Genomic DNA, 14,140 nt, shown 5'->3' with positions numbered 1-14,140 from the left:
TTTAATCAATGAGAATTTTATGACCTTCTCTAAACCTAGAATTATTATGCATAGATGGATTCATAAATAACTAACATGATATTTGGAAATGGAACATTTTTCCATTCCACTGATCTCTGAACAAGAACAGTGACCTGATGAAGCTGCCAAAAGATCAGGACTCTGAAATTTCCATGTGACCAAGATTACCTGTCAGTGTTTCTGCTCAGCAGTGGAAGCGTGAGCCATGCACGAAGGGTGGAGAATTTGGGTGCAGATAAAACATCCATGAACCTGACAGGAATAAATAATGGTGATCCTTCCAGCCATCCAGCTGAGATGAAGAACTGTGTTGTAATTCACGGGGATATATTTACAAGGGAGGATAAACTGACTGAAGAATGAAGGACAAAGAATGACAGCGTTCTCTGCTCACTTTTCTGCTAAGGCATTATTTTCTAAATTGTGTTCTTGAAGGTAAAGTAGTTGTAGCAATAAGTTAGAAATTTTCCAATTAATTTTTAAAAAATCATGTTTTGGGGATGTAGTTTAATATTCCATAATTTCTTTCATAGTCAGTTACGGAACACCCGCCGGCCGCTAAGGACAGCGAGCAGGTGCTTTTTAACAAAGATCTTGTACTGGAAAGGCAAGGACTGAAAACACTACTCACAAAAACAACAGTTGCAAGCTGCCCGATTCTGTGGCAATCAGGTGTTTCAGATGAATGAAATGAAACAAAATGTACTATGGTAGCTGTAGTAAGCAGGTAGATACTGTTGTTTTTAAATTTATTTCTCAGTGATTTCCAAGGCAGCTGGATGGAAAAGAGTGTCCAAAAATTTAGTAGGCACCTACTTGTGTTTTAATGTGGCTAAATGTAATTACCTTTGAATATATGGCCCTCTGTCAATTGAGAAGAAAGGGAGAAAAAAACGTGATTGTTTTTAATATGTGACTCATCCTTTAAAGCTTTTTTCAAATAACAGTATGTAGGAGGGTAATAAGTAATGGAGCAGAGCAATGCATTGGTAGTCAAGCAAAACAAAACTGATCCTACCTAGCTAACGTAAGACACCTAGTAGGTGTCTTAAAAACAAGTTCCCTATTCAAAGTCATCTGAGGAAGAGGGGCATGACTAAACAAATAAGGTAGGCAGTACAGAGCAGAGGATTTTCAAGGATGTCCAAAAACCTTCACTATTTCAGATTACACACCATGGAATCTTAGCCTACAAAGTTCAACTAAAATGCATTTCTTCTTATTTTTCTCTTTTTTTTTTTCCTTCTTCTTCTTTTCTTCTTTTTTCACAGTGTTGTTCACACTGCTTGTTTCTAAAATTAGTTGAAGTCACATGCTGGGTAAGCAGTAGTTATTAGATTCTTATCACAAACATTTTCCATAACCATTGTGAAAGAACAAGTGACCGTCTCTCTCACGATCTTCCACTTCTGAACCTTCTCATGCTCATCCCCTGTTAGAAGTTTCTCTGGGGAGGGGCAAATGTGTACTTTTCCCTTTAGAGGAAGGATAATCAATGGTAATAGTGATAGCAGGTATGTAATTTATTTCCATCTTTTGAAAGGTTGTCAGAGAATCATTAACCCTGGTAGGTAAGTAGGTGGGGAACAAAGGAACAAGTGTTTCTATGTCACCTCCCTTGGTGGCTTGTGACCCATTAGATGAGACACCAGTCTAGAAAGATACATGAGAAACATTAGCAGGGGATTATAGATAAAACACAATGGTAAATTCATGCCAAATGCGAATAGGTATCAAGGCAGCACATTTCCACTGGATTTCCAGACCGCTTGATCCATTGCTCTGAGAACCACGTACTGCACTGTCTCAGAGAGGTTTTTAATACTCTTTTTAATGACAAAGATATAAATCTTAGTGACATTGGCTGACCTTGACTGACCTTCAATAAGAAGCTTCTAACTAGTGAGTTTATTCCAGAGTCTCAGTCTGTCTTTCTGAAAAAGGTGGTCCTCAGCCATCCTCTCTCAAAAAAACAGTTGGGTTTTTCTCAGCGGCTCTAAATCCCAAAACCTACAACAAATGGAGATTTGATGACAGAAAACTTAATTGGCTGGTTTTAATGCCAAAAGGAGCAACATCATTCTATGAAGATGATTACTCCAGCCATTCTTCATATGAGCTCATTAAATTTCTCTTTAGGTATGAAATTACCTAAAGCCATAGTGGCATTTCAAAACTGGAAGCACTATGGAAAACTGTATCTGGATCTTGCTTTTATGAGAAGACAGTAGCCTTGAATAACCTTGAAAACAGTCCTAATTTATAAGGTTTGTTATAATCTGAGAAAGAGAAATGCACAGTTTTCTCTCCTGAAGCTGCAGAGAGTGTCATTGAATTGCTGTGGTACTAGCTGTGAATTATTGTCACATTAAGTTAGTTTTGTACCACGACTTTAAGTTAGTTTTATGAATTGAACCTTTGTTATTTAGGAGGCCAGCATGCGAAGCACTGGGGCTGTCATTAGTCACGCTCATTCATATTTTACTGTGACTGTTAGGAAGGCAGCGTTCCAGCCAGCCATAAAGGGCAGCAATTTTCATGCTCACAAACCTAATTCTTCTTCACAACTGCCTAGCTCTAGACCTGAGTATCAGTCCCAGTTCTAGAAGAGGTCGCCAAAAAGCAAATGGCAATCAGCTTGCTGATTAGGTTAGATCGGTTATCCAGTGCAGATGTATTTATGGAACAAAGAGATAATAAAAATACAAGTTAAGACAAAAGAGCTTTGAAATGGCTGTGGCCTTCACCCTGTGTGAAGTGTATTTCCTGTGGGATAGCCATATGAAAATATGTGTCTTGGCAGTTGAGACGGACAAAACAAGCTGCTTTATAGCAGCTGAGATGGGAGTTGCTAGTTTTATTCTAACTGGAGAAGGTAGGCATTTGGTCCAGAATGGTTCACCATTCCCCTTTTCTCTTTGCTACTAGTAAGTAACCCCCTCCTAAACCCTTTGTTTCTGTGGCATAGAAAGCTTCTGAAAGACATGCAGCCCTTGTTTGAGAACTGACCTTTCTAAGGCACCACCTGTAGCTTCACAAACTATTCCAGCATGTGCGTACTTCAGCATTACATAAAGCAGCAATGTCAGCAAACATCAACGTGACAGAGAGCAAGTGAAGCACGAGAACCATGCTTCTGAAAGCTTGCCAGGAGGGGAGAGGGTAGTTCAGCTCACACCGTAAGATATCCTTGTGGTGAGTCCAAGAGGACTGAACCCATTCAGGCATGGCTCCTTAAGGGGTGCCAGGCTGGTCATTTCCACTGCTGGAACTGCTGTGTGTGGAGGTAGACTGGCTGGGTGTGCCAGCACCTCTGACAGGATGCAACAAGGGACCAAACTTTGCAGCATCTGTGGATGCCACCAAGAGCGAAACCAAGCTACAGAGCGTGAATGCAATCCCTTGCTGGATCTCTGCAAGGAGCAGCTGCTGACTCCCACACAAGACTTAGCACCAACGGACTTAAATGTACATTGAGTGCAGTCAGACTGTACAGGAGCTGGCTGCAAGCCAACACTTTATCTGAGATGAATTTCATGGCCTATTTCAAAAAAACATTTTTTGGAGTTTGAAATTCCTTTTATTCTCCTGCAGAACAAAGAGGTGGCAGAAAGTATGATAGTCAAGAATGTCCCCTTCAAACATTACAATTGTCTGGCATCCTAGTCAGCAACTTGGAGATGAGAATGCAGCACACAGTTCAGAAAAACAGGCTTTAGCAACGTTGTCACGGGTCCAGTTAAATGTGTGCAAACTCCATGGCATGCATGCATGAAAGGCTAAGCGTGGAGAAGCAGAGAGGAAGCTTGCTTTTGAGTAGAGGATCAAGGCTCTCACCAGGCATTTGAGAGGAACTGAATAATCATCAGATGCAATCCGCGTGGTGTACACAGCCAGCATGAAAGCTTCTTCTGTCGCTACTGTGAAGGCAAAAGACAGCTCTCCTTCCTCAAGTAGTGACCTGCATGACACTCACTGCATGGGATGGACATGAAACTCATAGCTCAGAAAAGCTCGGTGCTACATTACGTTTTCTAGGGAACACACAGAAGTATTACTGGCTACAAACATCACTCCTCTTTGCTAAAATGCAGCTCTCTCTTCCTCAGCATAGGAGAATAAATTGGTCTTGTTTTTGTTGAAATCCAGTCACGAAAAATAAACTTGAACAGCCTGGACAACCTCTGGCCAAAACAGAATCTTTGGGTGTTAAAGAAAAAAATTTCTTCAAAGAAAGTGAGTTCTCGTACAACAAATCCAGTGCCACTGTAAAACGTGCATTGCCCAAAGGTCGTCATAAAACCAGAACCAATTCACCAAGCTTGCAAATACAAATGCACAGAAACACACAACCTCGCTAAGCTACTGCCATTTGAAAGCTTTTAGGTCAGCCACAGCATTACAGAGTCTGACACTTTAGATGACAAGAAACAAATTAACAAGTCAGTGCTATTCATCTCATTAATGGTATGATATCGAAGTTACCCTATTAGGTTTCTTTTGGAGGGTATTAAATGTTAAAATAGTTTCTAAAAATCTTTGGATTTTTAATCTTTGGATGTTCTGTATATCAAAGGTGTGATTTTACTATAAAACACGAGTACTTAGGAGAAAGATCTTAAGCTCCCTCACGTGATTAATGTACTTTGCTCCAGACGATGGAGCCTACAGAATCTTCTCACATAAATCTGTGGAAACAGTGAATTATTTGGTTTGTGAAAGCTGCTCCTCTACATCAGTGTTTATAACATGAAAGAGAACAACTTTTATTTTATATTGGACCAGTTTTTTGTGCCAATGTTTAGATTCTGAGATAATTCTTTATAACTTAATCAAAACTAATGTTTTTTGCCTGCTTCACAGGTTGATGCAGAAGGAACACAGGAGGATGTTTTTCTGGAAGTCTGCAAGACAATTGACTCTTTTCTGAAAAAAGAAGAGGCAGCGTTTTCTTTTTCAACAGAAACGCAGTAATGGTGTGTACACAGCCTCCCCTCACGTGCACTTGAGTCATGATTAAAATGCTGTTCAAAGCAATACTGCTTTTTTGAGAGGCATCTGGAATTTGTGCATGTGGTATGTTATTTTAGATGAAATTTTTTCTCTGTTCTGACAATACACTCAATAGAAAGTGGTCTGTATGCTAACTCTACACTAAGAACTATATATTGTTTTATTGGTTTTTTGCTCTTCATGGGTTAAAAGCAGCATGGTGAACAGCAGCTCTGGTTTGTATTTCATGATCTCATACATTTGATTGGAAGTCAGACAGTGCCTGGCCAGCAGTGAGCTCTTCAACCACATCATTCACCATTTAGCATATTAACTTTAAGATTACTGCATACAAGTTACCTATTGGTTATTATTGTCTTTTAATTAACAGTATTAATTTTTGTGGTATCACTTAGCTTGTTCTTGGGTTTTAGTGACTAAAATCTGTTCTCTGTTACATGCAGCTGTAAGACAGCTGGAATTAGCCAAGCTACAAGTTAAAATAAACTTTTCACACGTCCCCAGAACACTATTACAAGAAGAAGCAGAAAAATTAATTGAAGGTGAAGATACGGTTGAATATTGTGGAAGTCTGTCAATCCATTAAAATCCATTATTGTGGAGCAGACACCATTTTTGAGACAGCTTTGTCTTCTGCTGGGAATTGTAGGATATTACAAATGACAACTTCCCAGTTTTGTGAGCTGAGGTGAAAATGATTGTATTGTATAGTTAAATGTGCAATCCAGTAATTATCCATATTAACAGCAGTTTTACTGTATTAATTAAAGTCTACATATAAAGTTGACTATGAGCCAGAACGTGTGAAGATGCCTTTAAATCATACTTTGGAAGCATTTCAAATGCAAAATTCAGATCATCATCTGTTGTCTTGTACTGGCATTGCCAAAACTTGGGGCGGGGGGGGGAAGGAAAATGTCAGGGATTATTTGATTCCTAATGCTTGATTCCTATTGCTTGCATCTTTACTAAGCCATTTATCTGTAATATCTGCAAAAAAGTCTGTAAAAATCATATCCTATTTCCATTAGGTTAACCAAAATATTGTGGAGTTTCTTTGGTATTCTGATAGCTAAATAAAAGCTTGTTTGACATTCCTGTAAAGTAATTGCATCCTCTTACTGGAACCACTGGGTGAATTCACAGGTGAAGTGGGTTGCATGATTGCTCTTACTGTCAAAGTTGTACTTTATGCGGCAGATTTGTATTTTTAAAGTTACCTTTCTTGTAATGAAGACATAATACAAATAAAACATGTACAAAAATCAGGAGTAATGATTTCTGTTACAATATATGTGGGTTTAATCCTTTTTAAAGCACAGTACATGACTTGAAAATATAACTCAAATCAGCATGCTTATAGAATATGTCCTTTCTCCATTCAGGGCAGATTCTTCTGTTTTCTTTTTCTTTCTTGGCATTTGCCCTGTAAATGCTAATTAAATTATTTTTTATGGGACTGTTTTAGATACGTTCTTATCCTTCATATCCTGGATGTTCCTTTTTCCTGGGTCTTTTCATAGCCTACATTTTACCTCTGATGCTCTAGGAAGTGCTTCTCCAGCTCCAGACCAGTGCCATTAAGTGACCAGTAACGTCTGCAGTACAACAGCTTTAAGCGAGAGACTTTCATAATGCATCAGCTTGAGAAGGCAGGTTTTTCTAAACTGAGCCTTGAAGCACTAGCAGCTGTCTGGTGTAGTATTTTTCCAAAAAAAAAAAGTAAAATATTCTGGAGTTACCATGAAGTTGCAAATTCATCTGGGTAGGTTTTCTGGAGTATTTTTTATTACTTCTAATTACAATATAAGTTAAAAAGTGTGGAGTATCATACTTGTGCTGGATGGGAACAAAGGCAACAATCAGCCGCTAATTTAAAAAAAAAAAAAAAAATCAAATTACAAAAATTATTTAACATACAGTTTCAGTTTAATTTTTCTGTCTGCTTCTTCTGGTCTTTTCTGTGGAACAAAACAAAAAAAATCCCATGCTTGATTGGGTGTATGTGCATTATTTATCTATTTGCATATGTTCATAATGTATGCAAGAGAAATAGCTGTATATGCATGCATATGGAAATATAAATATTTATACATATTCAATAAAAAGAGGACTTATCCAAGACACTTCTTTCTTGGGTGGTTCAGACTTGAAATTCTCCTTCTGCTTCCAAGCTCATTCAAATTATACCATGGCTTTTTGTTCTTCCCAAGGTATCCTAAATTGATGACTGAATATTTGCACGTAAGCATATTTTCACTAATGTACTTTCATTATTTCCTTCCAGTAATTTTTTCAGGATATCAACAGAAAACAAAGATCACCACAGATTCTCTCCCTGATAATACACCTTCACCAACGCTAGCTTCCTATAAACAGCATGAATGATGTGGAACGCACAATTTTTATTGTATTAGAGAGCTTCTCAGAGCAGTATCTTTTCCAATTAAAACCTAAAATACATCATGAGAATTTTTGTGTTGTATTTTTTTAAGGGTTATTAAATTTATCTAAGTATACTAGATACGTGAGATATGTTTACGTATGATACTTGCTCAGTGTTTTAGTAACTGTACTTTATTACCTTCTAATAGATTAAATGCTTAAAATTATTTTTTCTGAAGCAAAAAATAACTACACCTAAATTTATTGCAAAACTTAATACTGATCAGTTTATAGGTGCAGCCAGCCAATTATCCTTCTTATTGCTATCTTTTAAAGTCAAATTAGTTTCTTTTCTAGCTAATTACTCTGCGTATTCAAGTTTCAAAGCAACTGGAAGTCTATTACAGTTATAAAATAATCAAGTGTTTCTGAATCACAAGCTATACATTTCAATAGAAAATATATTAACTAAAATATATCACAATAATTACAAAGCTTCTCAGACAATGGTATACAGTGTACCAAGGCTACTAAAATCTGAATTTTCTGCAGTCTGAAAAAGAACAGTTTGTGAGTAAGATATGAGAAAACTAAAATGCCAATCCTGCAAAAGGCGAAGCATATTTTAGTAGGCGCAGAGCACCATCAGTTCCCATTGAAATTAACAGCAGAGGAAGGCGCTGGGCATCTTGCAGGTCTGCATAGTGAATATTGGTATGATGTATTAAAATGTCCTTTTAATGTTTTCCATCTTGATTAAAAAGTCAGAACTACACAGAAAGGAAGTCACAGCAAGCATTCTATATATAAACAGACTGTATCCACATAGTTTATTTCTCACAGTTCTCCTGACAATTGAACATTATTTAAGAACATACTGTATACACAGATAAGAAGAAACATACAAAATGTTTTAAATGATGCACAACAAAATCCAGCAGTATAAAAGAATGCATGTGAACCCTTGCTCACTGCTCAGGCTAAATTTAATCACTGTTTAAATAGTAATAAAAATACAATCTTTCATGGATCTTGTGCAGACTACAAAAGAGGAAAAATTATTACCATATATATGATTTATATTAGGCAGTTTTCTTTGATGAGTTGCACTAACAACTCCAAATACAGAGGCAGAAGGCTGTGTATTTTATTTTAAAGGAGTTAATGTTGAGTATTAGAGACTTTACACAGTTACTACCACTGGCACTTTTCACCATATTTTGTACACATCACATGATCATTTTATATAACATTACATTTAAAAAATATATCTGAGTGACAATTTTATAACATTCACACACCATGAGCTGGTTAAGGAAGCAATGCCACAGTTGCCCCCCGTAGTGCTTCACTGTTGGTAAATAGAGTTCATCGTGGTTTAAAAAAAAAAAAAAAAAATTAAAAAAATTGAAAGTCAATGTGATTAAGCAGCTCCGATTTAATAAAGGCCTGTAACCAACCATCGCTGAGACAGTGAGTATTTTTTTTAGAGTACATCCTAGAAGCAAACACTGTCATTGGTTAAAACCTTGCCTAAATAAGTCAGTTACTGTGCTGAAAACTATTTCACAACAAAACTGCAAGCTACTAAACTGTTTTTATATAAATACTTCATCTCCTCTGGATCTCATTATAACCAAGTTCTTCAAAGCCTTTGGAATTTACTCTATCTTTAATGTGTGCTCTCATTTCTGGCTCACCCTTTTGTATGTTTTTCTTTTGTGTTTAGATTCACCACCTAAAAATGACTAATGTGGTGAAAGAAAAGTCTCCCAGTGAAACCTTCTGCACACTAGGAATGTTCAGCTGCTGTTCAGTGATCTAGAACCATGACAGCTCAAAGCTGTAGTTTGACAAGTACACCCAGGAAGCTGTCATGCTGTGAGCAACATTTCAGGGAAAGCAGAGTCTTTCCAAAATGTGCACAGAATTAACAATGGTGCCATTGTTATTTTTCAAAAAGGATAGTAAGCCCAAGATGGTAGATCTGCTTCCCATGTCATCTATTTGCTGGAAAGTAGTTTGGGTCAAGATAATTGTAAGTGGTGCCCTGGGACATGCAGTAGTCTCTGTCTAAAAATGTCTCTGCTCTGTAAATAGGTTCTAACTGATGATCCTCCTTATGAATCTCTGTTTCATGCAGACTGCAAGGGAAAGAAAAACATAACAGTTTAAAAGTCAAATATTTTCTTTAACTGTTTCTGAAAGTGTTAACAGATTCATACCAAATTTGATACAATTAATTAATAAAGTATAATTTCCCCCACTATTTAACAGTGCCAAACCTAGCTGTCCACTGTATTAAGAAAAAAAAATTATACATCCAGAACATGCTTACAAAATATATCTCCCACAAATATATCCTAAAGTATCTTCTACTTCACCCAACACAGGAGATGTGTCCTATGCTGGAGCAAAGATTTCCAACATACACAGCAATTAAGCCATGTAGAGATATTCAAGCTAATTACAAATAAAGTAGAAGTGTATGCTGCTCACCAGTCAGAACAAGAATCACAGAAATCCAAGGACATTTCTTGAGGGCAGTCTTGGCAGTGCCACCGAACACCCTGGATAGGTTCAATTCCGCAGTTATCACACTGTGAAGCACATGGAAAAGCATTGAAGAAACAGCAACTGTAATCACTTACGTGAGTAACAGTATACACCAATACACCATATAGAAAGGCATGTATTCTAGGCCACAGAGCTGAATTCTTCTCATCACAGACCATAATGTATTCATGGATAAAGAAGTCCTCATAGTCTAGGTCAGGCCCTCCAGAGCCCTGAGGATTGATCAATCTTTCTCTCACTTTGCTTCCCACTCCCCAAATACTCCATGTCGACATTATCCTCCTGCTCAACAAAAGCAGACCTCGTCCTGCCTGCAGTTACTGCTTATCCTCACATGGCTGTAAGAACTGTGGCGACACAATACATGAACGTTATGTTTCTATCGCTTAAATCCAACCACGTGAAATGTCTAAGTATAGATTCACTTTCCATGGCAGAAGAAAGCAGTGAGACTAGACCAGCAGAGCCTGTGGGGAGGCTGTTGATGGGCTGCAGATCAGGACACAGATCAGGTCAGACTGATGCACTTTCAAACTCAGGAAATACAGTAACACATTATAGGTGGTTTGGAACTAAAAGCCAGGTGGCTGGGAAGGAAGTGGGACAACATATTCAGGGAAGGGAACAGAAGTCTAAAACTAAAGCTGAGCAAGAAGCCAAGAACTAATCCCCTGAGAAGAATCAGGGACAACACAATAGCAGCTAAGTGCGAGAAGAGTGTGGCATGAAGAGGAGGAAACAAAGTACAAACGAAACATCCAAGAATGGATGAAAAATTCACGATGATAGAGAAGAGGGGCAGAAATGCAAAGATATTTGATAAAAAATGGAAACCTGGAAAATGGAACTTGGAGACAAGGAGAACTTTTCAAAAATCTAAACTTTGAAGAGTGCTGCAGAAATAGGATTGAAAAGGAAAAGGAAATGTGGGAAACAAGCCTGTGCTCCCATAGCTCATCCTCCTTCAGAATGTGAAGTTCTCTCATAGTATCTGTGAAACCCACTCACAGAACAGCTCCTTCCTGACCACAGCTAATCCACTCAGGGTTACAAACACCTTACCCCTTACAGATTTGTGACAACTGTATCCCTTCCTTCCACAGATGGCTTTCAGAGTTTGTGGGCTGACAATGAGGAGGGACTAAGCATACTCAGAGCTGTTCTCTGAAAATATCAAGTTCAGTATAATGCTAAATACTTAAAAAAAAAAAAAAAAATTGGTTCCAGTTTTCTCAATTTGAGAACCAAGATAGTGGAAACCCTTGACCTTAGTTTCTGTGCTCCAGCTTCCTTCTCTTTCCCCTGAAACAGAAATAATTCATTTCCTAGGAAAAAAAAGTATCTGCAAAGTGCTCTGATATTATAGCAATGAAAGCCATAAAAAGCCCACAAGGGATTCAATAATTCAATATTCAAAGTAGAGGTTGAATAATATATAGTAAATGAGGCTGAAGACCATGCAGAACCAAGAGCGTTCTGAATGATTGATTATTAGGTGAGCTCTGTCCAGCCCGTGCACTGAGCGAGGCAGCACTGCTGAGGGAAAATAGTATATAATCATGTAATTTCATAGCTTACTGTAATACGTAATAAAATCAAATTCAGATTGCAAAGAAACTTTCAAACTTTGAATGCTTGACACTGCATAATGCCAATTTACTTTTCAGAGTAATTTTATGTAGAAAAAGCAACTAGTTTGTAACCTAGAAGTCTGGTCCTGCCTGATCAAAGTTTTGAATTTTGTGGAAGAAAACACTAACTTAAAAAAACCCCAAAAAACAACAACAACAAAAAACCCAAACCAAAGACACCGTGCTAACTTAAAAAAAAAAAATAGCAAAAATGAAAAACGCCTTGGTGGTCTAACACCATGATTAAGTCTGTCAATGTCAACTAACGAGGCTGTCTTAATTTTCCAGTCATTTTGAAGTGAACTTTAAACTGAGTATCTTTGCATTCTTATATAAATTGGTATTAGAAAAGTAAATCTAGCTGCATAACACTAAACAGGGTGAAAAACTGTTCCAACATACCTACCAGTTACACAGAAAATCCTTTGCAAACCAGAAAATATAATTTAGAGAATGCCCTTTCTTTCATGTTGCTTATTAATGGTTGATAGTGGGACAACACATTAGTTTAACTTAAATGCTTATTTTCTTAATTTCACATAACTACTGTTTCGTGTCCTTGTTTAAACTTCTGCAAGTTATTACTTGATAGGATTAGAAGTTGCTACAAAACAGAAAAATTATTAATCTATTACTGTTCTCATTAAAAATCTTTGTCCCTTCTATGGCCTCAGGTGGAGGCAAAATGACTCCAAATTCATAATCAGAGAATTATCAGCAATGAATCGTTGTCAAAACAGAGTGTAGTGTCAAATGGAATTCTATAATGATTTAACCTGGCTCTAGAGCTGTATTTTCATAATACGAATGATGAAAAGACAGTATGCTTATTAATTTTCATACAATATCAGTATTCAGTGAAACCTGAGCTATTGGAAAAAGTGAATCACTTGGGTTGTTTTTATTAAAGAAGATGAGAGAGAGCAGACACAGTGAACAAGAACTAAGGAACCAAACTTGCTATATTAAACAAAGCCTTTTTAGGAAATCCAAACCATGTTATCTTTGAAAACTTCTACAATCCACTGAGTAACAGAGGAACATCTCTTAAACTCACCTTGAATCCCACATGCTGCACAAATCCACTTTCTGCATGCATCTGCTGCAGTTTCTGTTTCTTCAATTTTTTAAATTCTAACAGTTCTTTGTATTCAGGTAACTCTCGATATGTTATTGGAATACTCTCTTCATCCTGTTCATGGTTAAAAATAAATAAGAAACATTCTTTACTTTAGGAATGTAATAACTAGTAAAGCATATATTCCATAAATCACTATGTATGATTAATTACCTTTGTGAAAATGCTAGCAATATATTCTAAGAAACATACTGGTAAATTATTTTTAAAAACATAGCACAAAACAGCGCATACAGCTAACTTACATTTTGTTTTGTATTACTTGTACTTTATTATTTGCATTAAAACAAAAAAAACCATTATCCTACAAACAAGTTTCTTCTGGTGAAGAGCTTAGCTGTAGTATAAAGGAGAGAGCCGTGCCTAGCTTTAATTCCTAGTTTTGTTCTCATCTTAGATGCCTAACTGCAATACGCATATAATCCACTTGTCCATACATTGTGGGCAAAATGACAGCTGCAGTAGACGACTTAGCTTCTGTTTAAGACAAAACTAGTTTATTTTAGTTTTAAATACATGGCAACAGATATTATACTTGAGAACTGAAATTTCAGGTCAGTTTTATCAAGTTCATTTATCTTTCTTTTTACTATTCTGTGGAGTGGTATGGAATAATACTATTCTAAGAATAGTTACAATTACTGTTCTGAAGTACTTTCAAAACTGTGAAAATATTAAAAACAAAGGACACCCAAAAACTTTTTACAGTTTTAAGAATTTTTGCACAAACTCAAATTTTAAAAGACCTATAAATCAAGACAGTACCAAGCTTCCATTATATGTATTTTTTATTTGAAGACAATCTTAACAGTATTAACTTCTCACCTTTACCTGTAAGAATAAAAAGTGATGAGAAGCGTCATTCCATGACTGGAAAAGTAGAAGTTTCAGAGTTATCCAACTCCTTCATCCCTTTACTTCATGCTTTCTCCTAATAGCTTAAGAAAATATATTGCTATTTTTCCTAAATTATGAAAAAGTTTGTCTCCCTACAGGCTGGTGCATACAACTTTGCCAGAGATTTGTAACAAATGGTTCTCTCTTTTTAAAGAAACACACCATTTCTGTTTTTCTCATCCAATTTTCTTCAACAAAGTTGAGGACCTCTATGTTATGAGAAGACAGAAGCTCTTATTCTAATTCAGATGCCCATTTCAAGATGGCTATTTAATTGTAGCAGCTGTAGTTGGTAGATGTCAGCTGTTTTCAAAGATGACAAGTCTTTATTGATTTAGAGCAGTTTTCAGATCCTATACTGATAGGAACATTCAGCTATGGAAAACAACTACACGATAGTAATCAAAAATTCTTCTAATGTAGCCTACCCACATAATTTCAATTTCTTTTTACAAATCCATGAAGATTAAAGAATCTG

At 36.7% G+C, this 14,140-nt stretch overlaps 2 protein-coding genes across 2 annotated transcripts in view; one reads left to right on the top strand and one right to left on the bottom strand.

The window, feature by feature from the left end:
- Positions 1-5,112, top strand: part of AK5 (adenylate kinase 5) — a 94,314-nt gene extending 89,202 nt beyond the window's left edge. The window contains exon 13 of the mRNA XM_009577000.1: positions 4,885-5,112. Within this exon, the coding sequence (XP_009575295.1) occupies positions 4,885-4,995 (111 nt within the window). The 3' untranslated portion in view covers positions 4,996-5,112. The remainder of the gene's footprint in view (positions 1-4,884) is intronic.
- Positions 5,113-7,961: 2,849 nt separating this feature from the next.
- The window catches only part of ZZZ3 (zinc finger, ZZ-type containing 3), a 33,289-nt gene continuing 27,110 nt past the window's right edge, over positions 7,962-14,140 (bottom strand). Inside the window, exons 9-11 of the mRNA XM_009576999.1 lie at positions 12,685-12,819; positions 9,919-10,019; positions 7,962-9,563 (exon numbers count right to left, since the gene is read on the bottom strand). Coding sequence (XP_009575294.1) covers positions 9,419-9,563; positions 9,919-10,019; positions 12,685-12,819 — 381 coding nt within the window. The 3' untranslated portion in view covers positions 7,962-9,418. The remainder of the gene's footprint in view (positions 9,564-9,918; positions 10,020-12,684; positions 12,820-14,140) is intronic.

The sequence above is a fragment of the Fulmarus glacialis genome, unplaced genomic scaffold (genome assembly GCF_000690835.1).
Source record: "Fulmarus glacialis isolate BGI_N327 unplaced genomic scaffold, ASM69083v1 scaffold10794, whole genome shotgun sequence".
Lineage (NCBI taxonomy): Eukaryota > Metazoa > Chordata > Aves > Procellariiformes > Procellariidae > Fulmarus > Fulmarus glacialis.
The sequence above is the reverse complement of the archived record's forward strand: the minus strand, read 5'-3'. Positions and strand labels throughout refer to the sequence as shown.